Raw genomic sequence first — 20,086 nt, 5'->3', positions numbered from 1 at the left:
GTCCTGAACATTTAGTTTCAGCACAGCCTATAGATATTTGGCTATCCTAAAGTAGGTTACTCTAAAAGACTAAAACACTTCTCTCATCCAAATTTCTTGTAGATAAGAACATGTAACTGGTCACTGGTCAGCCTCTTGTCATAAAGTACGGTTCAAGAATATTTTAGCAAAACTGATAAATCACTGTCAATATTGGAATAATGAAATAGGGGTAACTGATGGAAAAGAATGCTGAATAATGATGAGATATTAATAGTAATTTTTGTTTCATTTTCAACTGCCATGTTCCAACCCTGGTTCTTTCGTGCTGGTACCTGTCTACTACCCACATGGGAACGGCAATGGTGAGTACCAGCCAGGAACACTTTTTGTTTAACCAGAATGATATTCTATTATGAGGTCTATAACAGAATGGATGTGCCTGTCAGTATGTGGTACAAACACACAGATATTTGGTATCACAGGTGGCCTTTTATCAACCACCTCTGACAGATTCAAACATTGTATTAAAGTATAATTGTGGTGAGACTAGGATATATTCAGTCCAGGTACATTATATACTAATCCGTAGAAATGCTCTCTTATGTTCATCAAAGCATATGCACGTGCTGATTACCGTGTCTAGCCTGATTGTGACATTGTGTAAAAAATCAGCACTTTTAGCAAATTCCTTCACATTGAGCACTTTCTGTCCTTTAAACTGCTGAGCAGGCTGAATGTGTTTTCCTTTACGTACATGCTCATCTGACCGAGACTGTGGAAGTCTTTATGTGGGACCCAACGCAGACAGCTTGGAAAGGGGAAGTGACTTTGGTTTGTTCTCTGAGCATGTGTTTCCTCTTGTTTCTAAAAAGCAGAAAAGTGTGAAGGGGTCAGTGAGGGGTCTCTTGTATTCTCCCCATCTGATACTCTGCCGTATAGTCTCCATCTATATCTATATATCTATGTCTGTCAGGATACTCTGCAGTATAGACATAGATATATAGATATAGATGGAGACTGTCAGGATAAGATGTGGCTAAGTGATCAAGTCAAACTCATTGTGTTGACTTGATCCATGTCTTTGATGAAAAGTAAAGTGATGTGAACTTGATTTATGAATTTCAATGGACGGCCAAAGATCCACTTTTTCACTGAGGTGGGTTGTCCTTGGAAGATACGAGTGGGTAAAGTCCATAGGACATCACATTTATTGGTAGATAAAAACATTAGTACTACAGATTAGTGGTAGTAGTACTATTCACATAGTAATTAGGCCTACGATAGGTCCTCCACAGAGGAGAAAGGGGAGCAGTAGGCTTCTGAGACATGGAGTTTACTCCAGGTGGAGTTACTTGTCACAGATTATCTCAGGCATTTGAATCAATGATATTATCACAGTGTAGAATGTACTGACGCAGTGCTTCTAGACCCTTGCATGTTTACATAGGAGGCAAAGTCACACTTTTCTGTCTGTGTGACATGAGAGAGGGTGTGGTGGATTGGGGTCAAAGGTCAGATGGGATAATGAACTAGTCTATAAAAATCTGTCGTTATCATGATGTAGTGATAAGGTGCACAAAGGTTGAAAAAAATGAAGTCCTCTATCCATTCTGCAATCTGTTGTGGAGAGGGAGAAGCCACAGTGGGGAGGAATTACACACACACACACGATGGGACTGAGCTGGTGATGCCATCCCAGAATTGTGCCATCAGCACAGACTTTAGACTTCCCCTCCAGCTTGCTCTCTGCCAGGTGTGCAGTTTTTCCCACAGGGTAGTTGCCTCGCCCAGTGTGGTTTGGACACACGTGAGCGCTGTGCATAGGATAGCAAAACCCTCAGGCACGGTTAGATAACGAATCTGGCTCAATCTCGTCTGGCAGAGCGATAAGCCCGCTGGGAGAGGGTGATCGCCCACTTTCTGACTGATCACTTGAGTGTCATGGGCCTCTCTTTGCCTTATAAAGCCATCGGGCTGTGGATGACACCTCTGTTATCAAAGAGTATTTATAGTGGAGAGTTGTGGTAGGTTTCTTTGAAGGCCTCCTCGAGTGTGCCATTGTGAAGTCACTTTGCTGGACTGCCTTTTAAATATGTTTTTGAACTTTGTTCTGGAATATACTTTGTCTTCTATATGATTCCTGCAGTGTTTGTTTAAACCTTATCTATTCTGTGGCTTACTATATGCCCCTACAGTCTTTCTTTACTCCTTTGATATGTACTGTAACAGATAGTCGTTGAGAACTTGATGGAGGGAAGGGAACTAAGGACAGCTCATACAATAACATCCACAGTACGATTTGAAGTTTGGGTAATTCAAAGAAACTGCTGTTTGTTCCAAGATTTGTATTCACTACACATGTGCCGCCCCTCCCATGGGTCTAAAAATGCCTCCTCTGCAATCATGAGCACATGCGGGCCACCATCATCAGCCTACCACTTTCCAAAGGTTAGGAATAGTCCCCGTATTTATGAGGCTCAAGGCCCCTGCCTGAAGATAAGGTGTGACTGCCGCATGTTCAAGGCCAAGCAGTTTACTGTCAAGATGATTGATCTTGCTCATCAGCATTTCAACCGCATATTGATGTGGATGTTAAACGACACAGAGGATCTTATTGAGGGTGTAAAAAGCCCCCTCAGGCTAAATGAACCATGTCCAATTCAGTACCTTTTGTAACACTTACAAATGCTTTTGCCTTTGGAGAACAAATCAGAAAACATGACCTCACAGTAGGAGAGGTGGTCTGGGTGGTAGGTAGGGGGTTGATTGGGGAACATTGGGCCAGTTGGAAGAGCCAGAATCAGACCATAATTTGGCATGTAATCATTGCATACTCACTGAACTGAGGCCCCAAGCAGTCAAACTGTACATTTCTGAGCTGAAGCAGTCAGCGGGAAGCATAAGCCCAGCCAAGGGCCTAACCAAAGAAACAAGCGGTGTCTGTGAATGTCTTTTCATCAGATGGATCGCCCATGTGATTGCATTAGAAACGTCTGGCATCTATTTCCTTAATAGAAGCAGCTCTGATACTGTGTAGAGACAATCAAAAGTAAAGCAATGTTTTTGTGCTCCTCTGCTTTTCAGAGTGCAATTGTTTTTCCTCCAGGCCTTGGCATTTGTTCTGTTGTTCTAATTTAATCAACATGGGCAATTTGCCACGTCTTGCGTGAGCAAAGGGATGAGCATCAAAATGATAAAATGCCAGTATGTACTGATCATAACAATTAAAATGATATCACTGTGGTGTTCTTTTCATCTTGTACCCACTGAAATGTATTGGTTATGTGATGTTTTGTTATGGCTCTGTGTGATGTTGGGTTGGTTGACCACTAGCCTTGTGTCCTAACCCATCAAGAGAAAAAAAATGATAAAACAAAATAAGGCATTACAGAGGTAAGCATCAGGTATTTATGAAAAAAAAAAAACGTGGTAAACATCAGGAATATAAAAAAAAAAAAAAAGAACATGGGCCAAACATCAGGTATTCCAAAAAAACATGTGGGTCGCGACCAAGGTCAAAGCCAACCATATTTAGAGGTCAGAGAGGCCCTCCCTCTGTTTTACTGACGCAGCAGGTCTGTGGGAGAACGTCTGAATGGACACAAGCACCTGAAGAGCCTGAGTCGTAGTCCAGGGATCACATGCGTGTCTGTCGGTCTGGTGTTAGTCATTCTGCTGACGATGGGATGTTTTAGAGGAAAGGTTCAAAGGATCACAGTTCTGTGTTCTCTTATAGAACGTAAACTGTGCATAAGGCCAGGTTGGTTATTGTGCGTTATGGCTGCAGATAATGCAGTACTAGTCACTTGGTTCTAGTGACGTGATTTTGCTGTTGTGGCAGACATATTTGGCTACCCTTATCTTAGCAGCTGAGCATCGTAAGAGAGATTGATGGAACAAATGGGATCACTTTTTCCATGCTGAGGGGGAGCTAGTAGGCTACTTTTACTACTACTCTCCTAATGATACTACTATTCTCCTGTCCATAAGCCAGTAGCTTTATCTTTAAAGAGTGATTGACTGCTGTTTGAAAGTTCCAGTGTTTACTGTTTCAATTGGTTATCATCTCGTTGAATAGCGGAGTCGATTGCTAAAACTACAGGCCACAAAAACATAAAGTTTTCGTGTGCTGTAAAGTGATTCTCAAGTGTTCATAAGGAAGCAGTTGCCTAGTTCTTTACACAGCAAGTCATGAACTCATCGGGTACATTTGACTAAGTACATACGTCAAGTGTGCCTTTAATCCCCCTAAGTGTTTATTTTTTTTTAAATAGCAGTTTGCAGGGCCACCATAAAGTGTTGTGGGCTATGTCAGTGCTGTGAGCTATGCTAACCAGTTCCTTGTCTGGAGGTGCTGACAGACACGTATCACATCAGAGGCATGTGAAAGACAAGATGGTCTCTCAGCCGCAGTTCCCTTTTTAAACTTGTTGTTGCATTGCAAGCGTTACAAACAGCAGGTCATGAGCAAACTCTTGAAACAATGGGATCATGATGGGCAATTTGTGTTTAACCTGTTCAACCTGTTCTAGATAGCTTGCTAATAACAAGCTATCGTGTGTGTGTGTGCATGTGCACGTGTGCGTGTGCGTGTTACTGTACAGTAAGTTACCAGTGAAGAAGTTTCTTGTCTCATTATGGTCCGTGGAGAAAGCATGGCTTTTCCTCTTGAGATTCCTGAAATCTCCACTTAAGGCTGGCGTCTGTACACTTAAGTGGCTTGAGACTCTCAACCGTGCCCCTCCTTCCCCCTATTTAACCCTCAAAAACGTCTCAACAGGGTTAGGGTTAGATCTCTGAGACTGTGATATCCATATAGCTGTTAGTAGTAAGCTATATGGCTATGTTATAATAACTACTGTATCTGCCACTTTACTAGGCTTTGAACATACTTTTAGTAGATATTACTGAAATCGTTATGGCCGTATTTGATTATGCATTCACTTTACAAGGCATCCAGCAGCATTGCAGCAGTGCTATTACTACAAAGCTTGGCCCAGCACATGTTGGGTTTTACGGGAGAGTAAAGTTTAGATATGCACTTAGGCACATGTTAAAAGAAAGTGTGTGTGTGTGTGTGTGTGTGTGTGTGTGTGTATGCATGCGCACACACATGCATATGCTCAGCAACATGAAAGCAATTAGATGGGATAAAAGTCAAGAGTGACCATACTGTGCTAGAAAAGTAGGGTCAAATTCCCACTGGGAGGCAAAACCCACAAATCCCTTGAGACAGCAAACCAAACACTAATTAAAAACGTGTGTATGTGTGTGTGTGTGTGTGTGTGTGTGTGTGTGTGTGCGTTGGAGAGAATATAGGATTAAGTGGTTGCCTCTAAAATAGAAGCAGTGGGATCAGGCACAGGAATGTGCCCCTGCGCAGTGCAAATGTTGTCAAACACAACTGAATAGTGAGGTGTGTATGACTGTGATTCCTGTCTCACACACATGTTTCTGTAGTTCAGTAGATGTCATAAGATGACCTCTACCTTTGAATTAAGATGTTTCCCCTCTGCATGTGGTGTGCCAAGCACAATGCACAAACATCAGCCAATAAATGCCCCTCTGTTAGGGACTGGTAAAATATTGCCCTGGCTGTCCTGCTATCCCAGAATTCTATGCTGGGCTCTGTGTCTGACAGTCTAGTTTGATAGGCTGGTAGAGACGGGAGCAGCCGCCGAAAACCACTGCTGTCAGGAACTACTGTAATACGAATCCCCTGCTCGCACATCTAACCGAAGGAGAGAGAGCATTTAACCGGTAAGAACATCTAGTCTAGATTTTCAGGAATTGTATCATTCTGTCTTTGTCTGATGAGAGTAGAGTGCGTGTTGTATTTGAATTGTCTGGGTTATTTATTTGCGTGACAAGGGTTTCCTGACCACATCACTGGCGGACAATGACATCAAATTGGCTTCAAAATACGTTCTCCTTATTTTTTTCTTCAGTCATCGGTTAGTAAGTCAATTGCAGGATAGGTTTCTTCCAGTGCTGTTCACAACGTAGTGTCGCCCTGCTATCTAATTTACATTTTAATCTAATGTGCGCAACATTGTAACGATGGCTTGATGAATGCAGTCAGAATTTTATTTACGAGCAACGTTACACTGTAGCCAAGAGGTTTGTCGCGCTATACTGTAGCCCGAGAAGATTGTTTTAAGCTAATGACATGGACACATCTGATCCAGACGTGTATAATATGATATCAAATCAATCCATTTCACCGGTAAACACAGAAACATTTTGTTTTGAAAATCTAACTGACTTCGTCATAGATGTTAACTGAATGACGTTGAGTAGCCTCTAGTTATGAGATGATTGAATCGGTCTCGATATCCTACAATATCATGAAGCAAACATTTTCCTTAAACTGTTACATTCGTTTTTTTCATGCCCATTCTATATATTTCAGTGTTTTTGATCTGCAATGCGGTGGGCGTGGTTTGGATGTGTCTTTTTACGTGCTAGTATGTAGCCTAGCACCTATGGTCAGTGGCTGACTTGACAATTTCATGATTAAGATCCGTTGTAAGAGCTTATGGTGTTTTGAAAACGCATCGTGAAAGGTGCTACATTGTAGCCTTTGTCAGTATATGTGTCATATTGTTCATATTGAAAGTGCATCTTAGGTCACACAGCACTGCAACTCACATCAGAGCCTTGAGGTCTGCTGTAACAGGCTACAGCCTTTGGGCAAAACACCCCAATACATTCATCATTTGATTCCATTGTTTGTCTGATTAGCTGAATAGAATCATTGTTGGAAATAATGAGATTGAAAATGGCATTGTTGCACCACATTCAGGATTTTTGAATTTATAGTCAGATGGCTGCTTATAAGTTGAACAATCCCGAACCAATCCTTTAAGGTTGGAGGTGACATGCAATATCATGCTGGGCGGCAGACAGGGAATCAAGTCACAGCTGATTTAGCGATTACCCAAACCTAATCTCATAAAACGGTATAAACCATCTGTACGCTATTGAATCCATGTCTCGGCCTCTGCCTAAGAACACTTTAGTACTTTGTCTGTTTTTTTTTTCTTAAGTTTTAAGCTAATTTTTCACACTCGCATGTTGATCTTTTTCATCTGTGGGAAATAAATTGGCAGGACTATCCTGTTGAGATAACGACTAGGTCTGTGTCACAAGTAGGGTTGGGGAGTGATAATAATGCCAAGAATGTAGACAACATAATGTTGCTGAATATCTTCTTTTCAGTAGAACACTCTTGGGCCTCACCCAGCCTCAACCAACGAGCCTCTCTAAAATGTCCCTGTCCACAGCCACTTTGTCCTAAGACGACCTTAGGGGAAGAAGCCTTTGGTGTCTGGCGAGACACGAGACACGAGACACTCGAGGACTTAGGGGAGGAGAGAGGTGGAGTTGTCTTGACAGAGGGTCCAGGCCAACAACCTCGTATCTTGTTACCTTCATGTGTGACAGCAGCTGTCCGCCCTCCAGCCGTAGAGGGAGGTTCAGATGGGCCTGGATGGGTCTGGACGTGTCACAAGTAGCCATGCTTGTCAACTCAACCCCCCCCCCCCCCCCAAAGCCTAGGAGCAGAGATGTGACCAGCTGTGGCTCATTCTGCGTAACAACACACAGGCACAGATGGTACGGGGGGGGGTGGGGGGCATTAGGTACCAATATTGCCCCCTCATTATTGCCCCCTCAATTATGCACTCCGTGTACAGCAGCGAGCTCTCCGTTTGTCTCTGTTTACGGCGTCAGGGCGGGTACTTATCAAGCGCAAAGACACACTGAAACAATAATAACAGTCACTGAGCATGGTTGAGTGTTGGTGCTTCTTGAGTATATCAACTGAATTTCCTAACTTGGTTTATCATTGTGGTGTGTTCAACTGCACTTTTACCATATCCCCAATGTTGATAGCAACTCAGCGCCTATGGATGGTACCATGTCCCACTCTGCATCCGCTCTCTGTGTGTAGGTGCCAGTCCAATGGTGTGAATTACAATCACGAATGGGCCTTCAAATCAGACCCACTAGCAAGGGGGATGGTGACATATTTGATGATGTTAGAGACAGAGTACAGTGTGTGTGTGTGTGTGTGTGTGTGTGTGTGTGTGTGTGTTCAGTTGCCATGAATCGTTATGTAATTGGCATGTAGATAGGTGTTCATAGGGATAATAAACATTGACTGATCTGCTGGAATGTGTATTGTTTCTGATCTGTCACACCCTGCTTTTAAACATATTTTAAGTCATTTCAGATGTTTACCGAACCTCCTGTGCACGTTACTGTTCAATAGAGTATATTTGTGTGGATCTTATTGCATAAGAGGATGATATATTTATGTAGTAATGACATAACCGCCTTTGCTCACTGCGCTGAGAGACTGTCTCTGTTGTGCAGATGGTTAGTCCCTTCCTGTCAAAGGCCTCTTCACTCTCATTATTAGGTTCCGTCTACATGGGGTCTGTGAATGACACAAGGCTGTCAAAGGGCGTGGCAGCAATTTAGGTAAAAGCCATTTATAGAAAGGCTTATAGATTAAATGAATCTAGAATTCTTTAGAGCATTTTGATATTTTTAATGCGCTCCCAGTCATTGTGAATATCTGGCGATCTACACTGAATCTGTGTATCCTGAATGCACGCCTTGTATGCCAAACGACTACATTTGTACAACATTTTGAATCGCCATAGTGTTTGCTGTCCAGTAGGCCTTTGTATGCCATTGTGTGCCTATATGAAGAGTGCCTGTCTCCAGTGACACGTGTCAGTGATAACCATAGAGACTAGTATTCTTGTTCCATTTCTATGGTGCTAACATGTTCCTGTCTGTCCGGCCTCCCTCCCTCCCTCTGGCCATGGTCCCTCCCTCCCTCCCTCCTTCCCTCCAGCAGTGGTTCCTGATGAGAATCAGAGGGTAAATTTGTTCTACCCTGCTTTCTGAGCCTCCAGTCAACTCCGACCTACATGCTCAATGACTCAATTCAGAGATGGAAAGGGTTTGATAGGATTGTGTCTGAATTTCCCTCCAGCCTCGCAGAGTCACTTTAGGATAGATACTTTTGGCTTTGTCATGGTTGGAAATATCGTTCTGGACTACTGCAACTTTCCTGTTTTCCCTGGGAAACAGGTTTCGTGGGAGCAGGGATCGGAATTAGGAACTCGACATGATGTGACCTCATAGGCTTTCTCTCTTAAGAGAATTAACTCAACTCAAAGGCCACAGTTTCAGATCTATGCAGCCATTTATGGGTCCCTGGAGGCTATCCAAACTGAGGATAGAAACAGTGAACAAGTAGCTTATGGCTTTCAATAGATTTATTTCAGTTCTATGAAAACAGTCCAGATTTGTAACAGAATCAAATCAGCATCATCCCTAATCCCTTTTAAAACAAATAACATTCTCTCTACTTTAGTGGGTATTGTCGTTACTTGGCAAAGCATGATTTGGCATCACACAGTAATCCTATTTTGAACATCAACGGAACACAGCCAGCATTCACTGTACATGTAGCCTGGTACGTAAACTTAGCATACTCATTCCTTAGCAGGCTATAGGCCTAGCTAGCACTACTTCACTAGTGTACTAACAAACATTGAATCAGAGCTTGACAAGTACAACACTCGGCTACCTCACCCCACAGTGTGACCCAAACATGGGAACAACAAACGCCCATTAGGTTGAACCACTACAGTGGGATGTATGTATTCCTGCATGTCTGTCCCTCCCTACACTGTATTCCCAGTGTGTGAGATCTTGCAGGCTCTTCTCTCCTCATGCATGAGAGTCCGAGATCCTCCCCTGAACCCACCCGCCCAAGGGGAAACATTGCCCTATAAATAGCGCTCTAGTGAGGGAGAGGCCAAGATCAGCAATGACAAGCATCTACACTACAGACCCCAGACACTCCACAGAGCCCCAGAGCCCTGCTGGTGCGGTCTGGCATGGGTCTCCCCTTCCCAAAGCCTGGATCCTCGGGATGGTTTGCAGGGGCCCCAAAGTGAACTAACTATCCGTCATCTGTCTGTCTCTCTCGGTTTGGCAATTAGATGCTTCCTCTTATTACCGTGACGATTTCCCAGTTGAGTAATCGATACTTACTGGAATGCCGCTCGCTGTGGGGAAAAGTTTTGGTCAGAAAAGATTGCGGCTGTGTGCTGTCATTGTTTAGGTGTTGACAATAACCGTAAAAACTCAAAAAAAGAGAGGACGGTACAGTACTTTCCATTGTCAATTGCAGAGTAGATTTACCTTATTTTCTGCCCCAGAAAACAGCATTACAGTAGTCTTTGCACCTCACTCATGATGTAATGAACAGCATTTGCTGCAGGTAAAACACAAACATGAAGGGTCCCTCCAGTATAGCCTAATCCCCCAGATGACAGATGATTGGTTTAGCTTACCTTGTCCAAATATGCAGATGACGATAAGGAGAGCATGTCTTTACCAGTCACGCTTTTAATCCTTGCTTATACAGTAAGGGCGCCAGCTGACTTTGATCTTTTAAACAGTCAACTGTTGAGAACCCTGAGATTAGAATCAGACTGGACTGAACTGTCAATGGAAAGACACAGAACAGAACCGCATTCACAGATCTCATTCTGCACACGCGTGTTATTGACTTTGCATTGTAGGCCCGCCACAAGTACTGTTGAGCTCCCTCTAGGTTTAAGAATGGCAAAGTGTGCCATCATGAATGAGTTAGTTGAGTCATCTAATTCCCCTCCTCCTCCTCCTCCTCTATTCCAGTGTGATCTGCCATGACGACTGAATCAGGCTCTGACTCCGAGCCCAAGCAGCAGCAGGAGAAAGGGAAGGAGAAGAAGGGGAAGGCAGCCCAGCCCAGCCAGGCAGCAGCAGCAGCAGCATCACCAGCAGCAGCTCCGGCCCCTCAGTGCCAGCCTGCCAAAGAGCAGTTCCCTGCCGCCGCTGGACACAGCACTCCCGCCAGGAAAGAGCAGGTGAGCCCGGCCAAACATTCTCTTACTGTAAAGTTCTCCATTTGCTCACAGTGCTGTCGGTGATGAATTATGAACGATGAACGGTCGGGTTGGTGAATGGTCAATAGGGGAGTCTCAGAGCTCTTTTTAAACAAGACTCCAGCACTAAAGCTTGTAAAAACAAGTGTGCTCTCTGTTGAGGGAGGAGTGCAGACTGACTGCATGGGGGTCTAAGTTGTTGTGACTGAGACAGACTGACTGAGAGATGTTATCTATAGTGCTTATTCAAAAAGGTTGGCCCGAGTGCCATGGTGCTGCACAGATTATCTGATCGATCTCAAGCTAAATCTCCTCAATTTCCAACGGGGCACCGACTGCTTAACTCAGGTCGACCTCTCGTGAGCAAGCAGTGAGTTAGTGGTTGAGGAATGGGGGCCCAGTGGAGTCGGAAGACAAGGGTTTTGTGACGGTAAACTAAAGGGCGATAGATTAGGATGTAAATTGGCCCTGCGTGTGGAGATTAGCAACGAGTAGTCACGTAGCTGCAGTGCCTCTAGCAGCACTGTTATGATGATTTAATGTTTGTTTTGTTGTCATGTTCTGGAAATATGTCAAATATGAAAAAGGGCTAAATAAAACATTCAACTAGAACAGTGTTGGTTTTTTCGATATTGCGTGAAATGAAGTATGGAAATGGGTTGTTTGATGAGGAGAGGAAGTAGAGCATGAAATGAGCGTGATTCATGGGCAGGTTAGAGTAGGGGAGGAGAGGAGAGGGGAGGAGAGGAGAGGGGAGGGGGAGGTGAGGTGAGGGGAGGGGAGGGGGAGGTGAGAGAGGTTGATATTGACGGGAAGAGGAGGATAGAAGGTGCTCTTCCAGACTTCCACAGTGAGATGTCTGAGAGCGATCAGGGGAGGGATTGATTTAAACCATGCCAGTGTTTTCTGAGGCCTTGGCTGCACTGGAGCAGAGATACAGTATAAGCTCTGGCACAGTTATGTTTGTATGATAGTGGAAGTACCTCCGTTCTCTATACTACAGGTACAGTATTTCCACATTTTGACTGATACAGCCAGAGGAATTCAAATTTATTTAGGACACTGAAATCTAATCAGCCGCACATCCATTTGTTGCAAGAGGGCAACATTTCTCAAAGCTGAATAACTTTTTTTCCCTCACACAAAGCCACTCTGAAGTACTTTGTTTGCAGTCAGCTGGAAAATTGGATTTTCTTCTTTGGACAAAATGGCGGAACACCTTTTAAACTCTTCTCAGTGGTTCTTGAATCTCATTATCATCAGGGTCAAGTCTGTATTGGGACTGTGTCATGTCTTAGTGTGGTTGTGTGACAACTTTAACCACTGTTTATAGTCTGGACGAAGACAAAACAAGTCTTTCTCATATTTCCTTGCAAGAATGTACTGTTTTGTTATGGGTTATGGGTTATTTCTGACTGTGGAGAACCCCCAGTGTGCTGACACACGTACTCTCTCTGGTCTTCCAGGAGCAGCAGAGGTTTGAGGAGGACCTGTCTTCCCAGAGGTCTTCTACTAGTCGTCTGTCCAAGTCTCCTCTGAGGGGAGTGAAGAAGCTGAAGAACATGCAGTGTAAAATCACCCTACTGGATGGCTCTGACTACACCCTGACGGTGGAGGTGAGTCCTGGGGGGGGGACACTGGTGGTGGGCATGCGGGGGGGGGGGGACACTGGTGGTGGGCATGCTGGGGCTGGTGGGCATGATGGGGGCAGGTGGGCATGATGGGGGCAGGGGCACCGGTACCGGTGGGCAAGGGGGTAAAGGGACTGGCACACTGGCTCTGGCTTATTTGTCACCCTCTGAATAGAGGCCTGTCAGGAAGTTTTAATGAATGTTTCTCCTCATAATGAAATGCATGCATTCTGTAGACCAGTGAAAGTAGTTTTTCGGGGGGGTTTAACCTTTTGATTACATTGAGCTTAATCTCAAGTTCCATATAAGACTTTTACATTTGAGTTTGTCAAAGTTTGTGTTGGCTGAGCAAAGCAGAGAGAAGATTCAACATGCCAGTGACTCAGACCCCCAGCCTCAAATCTCCTCTAACCGGATTGAGCCCCACCAGGGATTTGGACAGGGGATTAGCTGTGTGTTTGGGAGGGTGGGGGGGGACTATGAAATTGGAGCGTTTTGTGTGGGAGGAATAAGTGTCACACACTTGGTGTGTCACTGCGATTACTGTGCAGCTTGATCTCCCGCAGTGGGCACTGCATGCAGGACTTCTGAAGACAGGGAACTGGGATGGGAAGCAAACTGCATCCATAGACTTGTAGCATCTACATACTGCAGACTCACTCCAGGGTTCTCACCAAAGAATGCAAGAGTGGCACTGCGCCACGTTATGAACTTTGCAGCGCCACTACTGTATGTAAACATTTCAAGGCAAATCTTTGATCACCAATGACATCATTAAAAACAGAAGCGTTATGATGTTTTTTTACACATTTTGACATGACTAAAGGAGTGGGGTTTTGATAATGCAATCCAGCGTCATACTGTTCATAAATCCTGGGCAGAGCCCTGCGCTCTACTGTAGTTGCATTGTCTTGTCTGGCAAATTAATCATGGTGTCGACTCTCTCAAAATATGCAAAGGTGCAAGCGCCTGTTTTGTTATGTCTTATAACTGCACTGCACAACTGTGAGAAAATGTCAAAATTACTCCACTTTGTGTCAGTTTGGTGAAAGATAAGCCTTCATCTTTGTAATCGTTGACCATTTTACTGCAGACTTGCAAGAGGAGGAGGGCTGAGTATGAGCTGTGGGGCGAGGGCTGAGTATGAGATGTGTTTGGGGGGGGGGGGGGGGTAGATGCTACGTGGTGGGGGGGTTGATGAGGAAGTGAGTAAGAGTTGTGTGAGAGGGGCAGTAGGAGGGCATCTAGAGGAGTCTCCCTGTCCCATCTGTTTACAACCCTGTAATCCCCCCCACCCTCCTGCCAAGACACCCTGGGTACAAGTTGTCCTTCAGCACAGGTCTAGGATCAGCTTACCCTCCCTAAATACCCTTAACCAACAGTGACGGTAAACACATAACTGACCTTCGATCAGCTTTCAGGTTAGACTTCACCCAACCTCTGCAAAGGGGAGCCTTAAGACTATGCTTTTAGATCAGCTCTAAGGCCAGCTAAACTGCTAAGGTTCAACCACAACACGCAGGCCAGTTAAAGCTAACACAATTTTTCACAGTGATGCCATTGAGGTCAAATGAGGAAGATCTTCGGGGTAATTGGAGTAGGGAGTATTTTCCCCCCCCCCCTCGACCCTATTTGAAATGATTCCAAATGTAGAGATGGCTATTTTCTCTCCAGAACTGTCTGGTTTTGAAAGCTCAACTCCCCCCTGTGGGAAAAATGCTGCAGTGAGCTTCTCCTCCAGTCTGTGACAGAAGAATTATCGCCTCTTAACCAGCCGTTTTTCTAGCCCCAGTAGTTAAACGACCCCAAAAACCCCTCTGACTGTTATTCCCACAAGATTAAAAACGTTGATCTATTATTATTTACTCTAGAGTACATGTACCTCCAAGCTTAGTGGATATTTACTTTTAATATCGGTTTTGGTGTTGTAATCCTACACTCCAATCTCTTTATTTACGGACTCTGGCTTTTCACTGAGCCCCCATAAGCACTAGACTGTTATTGGACTATGTTGGAGCCGGAGTAACAGTCACTGTATGAATTTTGAGAGTATAGGATGGCGTTCCTGAAGAGAAGCACCCGTTTGTCCCTTATCTTGTCATAAAACATGCCACCATATTCAACTGGTATAAAAAGCTGTATCAGTATTCCTAGCACTTTGTGTTTAGGGTAAACCCATCGTAATGCTTTGAGGTGTCACTGTGGGGCCTGTCTGTGTCAGGGTGAGCCAACAGGCAGTATTAGTCTGACATGACTGCTAATTCTCCTGGAGATGTTGCTGGCGGATTAAGTATCTACGGCAGCGTCTTTATAGGGGCTGTGAATCACACGCAAGCATGTCTCATCTGCCCTCATAAACATTGTGCATGTGGAGTGTACATACATACATGCATGCATGCATACGTACATACACAGTGTTTGTTTGGATTGAACACATCCAATGATGTTGCAACAAGGACGCATAGGGTGGAGGATTCTGTGGGCTTTATACTGCCAAGGGAGGAGGGGGACGTGGTAACACCAACCTAAAAATATCCCCTGGGGACCCAGCCAAATGAGTCGGTGAACTACAGCTGGGAGATGAGAGAGCGGAAGCTAATGACGCACTGTGTTTACATGACACTCGGCGCTCAATTATGCAGAGACGCTCGATTGATTACTGTAAGCCTTAGTGTACTGATGATGTTCACTATAGATATAGAGCAAATATATGATGAAGTCTCAAGTAAAGACTCGGTCGCATCGTCCAGTGGCCACACCCTCGCTCTCTTCATTGTGACCTGTAGCACAGTGACACCTGACCCCTGTCGGTGTGTTTGTTTTTGTCATCAGAAACGAGCCAAGGGCCAGCTGCTGTTTGACAAAGTTTGCGACCATCTCAACTTGTTGGAGAAGGACTACTTTGGCATCACATACCGGGACGTAGAGAATCAGAAGGTACAGTAGACAAGAATCTGGTATCTGTTAGACTTTTCAATTACATTCCCAGATGTTTCCATTTTTAGCGTTATGCTATCTCATAACTAATTGGTTAATGATTGGTCTCAGTAAGACTTCCCCTGCCAATAATAATAATAATTGTAGATTCATAGTTATTAACGATTTTGGCTTATTGCCTTGTTTTGCAGAATTGGCTGGAGCCTTGCAAGGAACTGAAGAAGCAGATAAGGAGTAAGTTGCCAAATAAGCACAAATAACCTCCTCACCTAATAACCCAGAATAGATACATTGGCTAGATGCTTGTGTTGTGATTGAACTCCTTGTTGCTTTGCAGCTGGCCCATGGAACTTTGCCTTCAATGTGAAGTTCTACCCCCCAGACCCTGCCCAGTTGTCTGAGGACATTACCAGGTAAGATAATCTTGTAAGATGTACTGACTGCGGTCTCAAGGACCCCTATGTACAGAATGTCATTTTCCAAACACATTTTCACCATCATACATCTCCCTCTTCTCACCCCCTTCCTCTCTTTCCGTCTCAGGTACTACCTGTGCCTCCAGTTGAGGGATGATGTGGTGTCCGGCCGTCTGCCCTGCTCCTTCGCCACCCACACAGTGCTGGGCTCCTACACGGTCCAGTCTGAACTGGGCGACTACGACCCTGAGGAGCTTGGCAGTGATTACATCACTGAGCTCCGCTTCGCCCCCAACCAGACCAAGGAGCTGGAGGAGAAGGTCATGGACCTCCACAAGAACTACAAGTCAGTCTATACTTTACTTCACTATAGTATCACTATACTCTTTATTCACTATACTCTCTTATAACTTAGTAGTTCTTATGACCACAAGAACTACAAGACAGTCCTCAATCAGAGCACTAGTCTACTACTATAACTGTTATTCTTCCAGTGTTGATTTATTGCTGTCTCTGCTGGAGCTCTACCTGTACTTGCTCATATGTCTGACATGTCTGTTGTCTTGTCTCCTGTGCTTTCAGAGGGATGACGCCAGCCGAAGCAGAGATGCACTTCTTGGAGAACGCTAAGAAACTGTCCATGTTCGGCGTGGACCTGCATCACGCCAAGGTAATGTGGGACAACTCCATGCTATGCTAATAGAGATGCATGTTATGTATCTTTGAGAGGTCTAAAGAAATTCCCAAGGTGTTAACTGGTATTAACGTAGGTTGTAAGTATTTTGTATGTGTTTGTGTGAGACTGACCAAGCTAATCCATTTCACTCTGGGATCACTTTGACGCTTGGATGTCACAGGCACTTGCCATGCTTTTAAACATCGCTGCTGTGCTGCCACAGTAATGCCACGCTTAACATGCCAGCGCTGGACGGCTGTCTGATAATGGCTCTGCTACTCTCTATGTAATTGTCATGCTGCCTCGGCTTGCCTGCAGTGATTCAATCATTATAATGATCTCTTATGCTACATGAGATCAAACATGCCATTAGGACAGCAGCGAGAGCAGGATTACCATAGCAGCTGACTGATGTCGACACTGCAAATTAGAGCCATTACATTTGCCCATGTAGATTAGGCCTACCGTTATGAAAAAATGATTTTTTTTTTTTTTTTAGAGGGAATGATCTGCACAGCCTGGATGAGAAAGATGAAATAATATTATTTTGTTCAAAGAGCCATCTTATTGAAGAATCTCAGTGGGGGATACAGTACATGGCATTCTTTCAGATTTGAGGTCAATATTCCCTTTCATTAGTTGAATCAGATCAGCATACCTCTTGTCTTCTGTTTTCTCTCATTAAACCACCTAGTTGGTAGGAAGTCTCTTTGAGTGCTTGGCTCCGGCTAAGGGGGAGGTAAGACGCTGCATCCCATGTGCATATCTCTGTGTGTTTGCGTGTGTGTGTCTTTGTGCATGGCGTAGGCACCATTGTGCAAGCTGTGTGTGGTTTGATTCGTGCAGTGCTCTCTCTATTGTAGTGTTTCAGACTGTTTGTGAGGTAGATTACCTTCCTCATCCTATAGAAACCCACCCACCTCCCTTTCTCTCTCACACACACACACACACACACACACACACACACACACACACACACACAGTGAATCCACCTATCATTGGCACCATTCAATGTACAATGCTTGTGCATTATGCATTGAAGAGCCTGATGAACTCTGTCACCTTATTACCTACTCCACCTCTACCTGACAGATTTCATTATTGCGTTTGTTACTCAATAGTAATGCTCATATCATTAGTCATTTTGATCACCCTTCAACACGCTGTGCATGTAGAATAACAGACCAGATGCCCTCTCCATTATCCACCTGCCTGCCTTCACCAGATATCATCAAAAACCTGGCACCGCATACCAATACTATATATCTCTGCCTTGACGTCTGCACAGCTTGGAGGGAAAAGGAGTTATGGTATTAAATATCGAACCGAAATGAGAAACAATTTCATGGTCAACGCTTTCTTTTCATTGTGATTCTGATTGATTTTGTACGAGGTGGGTCTGAGTGAACATTGGATCAGGACCATAGCTCATACTGTGTGTAGTCATATGTCCACCTCCAGGTGAGACTATATACTATTGTGGAGCCGTAGAGAGAGTTATTGATATTGTATTGCGAGCATTAGAAACAGGTATTGATGCTGTATTGTATTGTGAGCATTAGAAACAGGTGTTGATGCTGTATTGTATTGTGAGCATTAGAAACAGGTATTGATGCTGTATTGTATGCAGGAGAAGGTAACAAGTATTGAAGCTAACTGTATGTGTGTCCAGGACTCTGAGGGGGTGGAGATCATGCTGGGGGTGTGTTCCAGTGGCCTGCTCATCTACAGAGACAGGCTGCGCATCAACAGGTTCGCCTGGCCCAAGGTCCTCAAGATCTCTTACAAGAGGAACAACTTCTACATCAAAATACGCCCTGGAGAGGTAAAGATACAACAGTAGACTCCACTAGTGGATTTGTTTCTGTTGGGGAAGAGAAGTGTTGAACGCTTTGCTCTCTTAAGGACAGGAATCCATTTGGAATTCATTTTTTTCTCTTGTTCTTGTAGTTTGAGCAGTTTGAGAGCACGATCGGTTTCAAGCTTCCAAATCACCGTGCAGCAAAGCGGCTGTGGAAGACTTGTGTGGAGCACCACACTTTCTTCAGGTGAGAGACGCATGTAGGGTAGTTATTATAAATAAAGTATCATTTTTTAATGAGTACATTGATTGTTATCTGAGGGCTTCTGAGGTCGATTTATGAGACTGGTTGTTACATGGCAGGTTGGTGTCCCCCGAGGCCCCTCCTAAAAAGTTCCTGGGTCTGGGTTCTAAGTTCCGCTACAGCGGGCGTACACAGGCCCAGACTCGCAGGGCCAGCTCTCAGATCATCAGACCTGCTCCCCTGTTCGAGCGCTCCTCCAGCAGGCGCTACACCATGTCTCGCAGCCTTGACGGAGGTACGTAGCCTACTATACCATACCGCATATCCTGTTATGCATCATCTCCTAATTGTCTGTCCATGAGGACCCATAAGTAGGCTTATGCAAGGTTGCTGGGTAAGATATCACGATATCATTCTGGGTGCAGGCAAGAATACCTCAGTTCTGCATAGTGATGATGTCCTTGTCCTTTTCAGTGGCATCGGAATAATGTTTTTTTGAGTCTCTGCTGCTTAGAAATGCAAATGTTCTCTTTGTTCTCTCGCATTATTGCCGTTTGAAAGAGCCTGAGGAAAAACAAAACAGCCTTTTAAAAAAAAAAAAAAAAAGTACTCTCTTCACCTGAATGCTGCCAAAGCTCAACAAGCTGGCATATTCATATCTCCAGTACTGGCTACAATAGGGGTCGTGATGACTGGCCAGTAAAAAAAAAAAAAAAAAGCTAGTCGAAATCAAATGCTTTTGTCCACAACAAAAGCGTATAAAGGCCCATTTTAAAAGCACAAAGGAAAAGTGATTTCGTTATTCTTAAAGTATGACATGGGTAAAGATTGCTCCATTTTTGTGATTGGACCACTTGATGAATATGATTGAGTCAAACCATTTCCAACACTCTCTTCTCTCTTCCATCATCTTGCTGTCCAGCTCCAATTACGGAAAACCACGAGACCCTCATGAAGGACGCCTCCTCCGAGGGGCCGGCCAAGGCCGTTGCCACGGGAGACCTGATCACTACGGTAACGCCGGAGAAGAAGGCAGAAGAAGAGAAGCCAGAGGAGGAGGAGGCACAGACTAACGCTACAGAGAAGTTGGAGGCCGCTCCAGACACTCCACTCAGACACGACACTAAGGTAACCAATCCTGTATCTCTCTCTCACTCACATCGGACAATGAACTTAAAACGTAGTTATCGAATGACTAGTCTAGGGTCGCGGAGAGTGTTTTTACATCAGTTGAGTCACTCTGGGTTGGATAGAGATAAACTCCCGTCCTCTCGAATTCAATGATGCCTCTGGTCACTAGAAATGACTGAAGAAATGCAACATGTCTCAATAACACTTTTACGTGACTGTAACCTGACCGTTTTTTGCAGTTTACACATGTTGGTAACTGTCTATTTCATCATTGGAGTCATATCTGACTCAATGGTTATTAGATGGACGT

The 20,086-nt window shown here is 44.4% G+C and overlaps 1 protein-coding gene across 1 annotated transcript in view; it reads left to right on the top strand.

Annotated features, from left to right (window-relative positions):
- The first annotated feature begins 279 nt into the window (after positions 1 to 279).
- Positions 280 to 20,086, top strand: part of epb41l3b (erythrocyte membrane protein band 4.1-like 3b) — a 33,863-nt gene continuing 14,056 nt past the window's right edge. The window contains exons 1-13 of the mRNA XM_083690459.1: positions 280 to 344; positions 10,711 to 10,922; positions 12,407 to 12,556; positions 15,404 to 15,508; positions 15,700 to 15,742; positions 15,846 to 15,921; positions 16,052 to 16,270; positions 16,507 to 16,594; positions 17,295 to 17,339; positions 18,273 to 18,425; positions 18,551 to 18,648; positions 18,765 to 18,940; positions 19,568 to 19,773. Of these exons, the coding sequence (XP_083546585.1) occupies positions 10,722 to 10,922; positions 12,407 to 12,556; positions 15,404 to 15,508; positions 15,700 to 15,742; positions 15,846 to 15,921; positions 16,052 to 16,270; positions 16,507 to 16,594; positions 17,295 to 17,339; positions 18,273 to 18,425; positions 18,551 to 18,648; positions 18,765 to 18,940; positions 19,568 to 19,773 (1,560 nt within the window). The 5' untranslated portion in view covers positions 280 to 344; positions 10,711 to 10,721. The remainder of the gene's footprint in view (positions 345 to 10,710; positions 10,923 to 12,406; positions 12,557 to 15,403; positions 15,509 to 15,699; positions 15,743 to 15,845; positions 15,922 to 16,051; positions 16,271 to 16,506; positions 16,595 to 17,294; positions 17,340 to 18,272; positions 18,426 to 18,550; positions 18,649 to 18,764; positions 18,941 to 19,567; positions 19,774 to 20,086) is intronic.

Source organism: Argentina silus, assembly GCF_951799395.1.
Source record: "Argentina silus genome assembly, chromosome: 18".
NCBI classification, from domain to species: Eukaryota; Metazoa; Chordata; class Actinopteri; order Argentiniformes; family Argentinidae; genus Argentina; species Argentina silus.
This window is presented reverse-complemented; position numbering and strand designations above follow the sequence as displayed.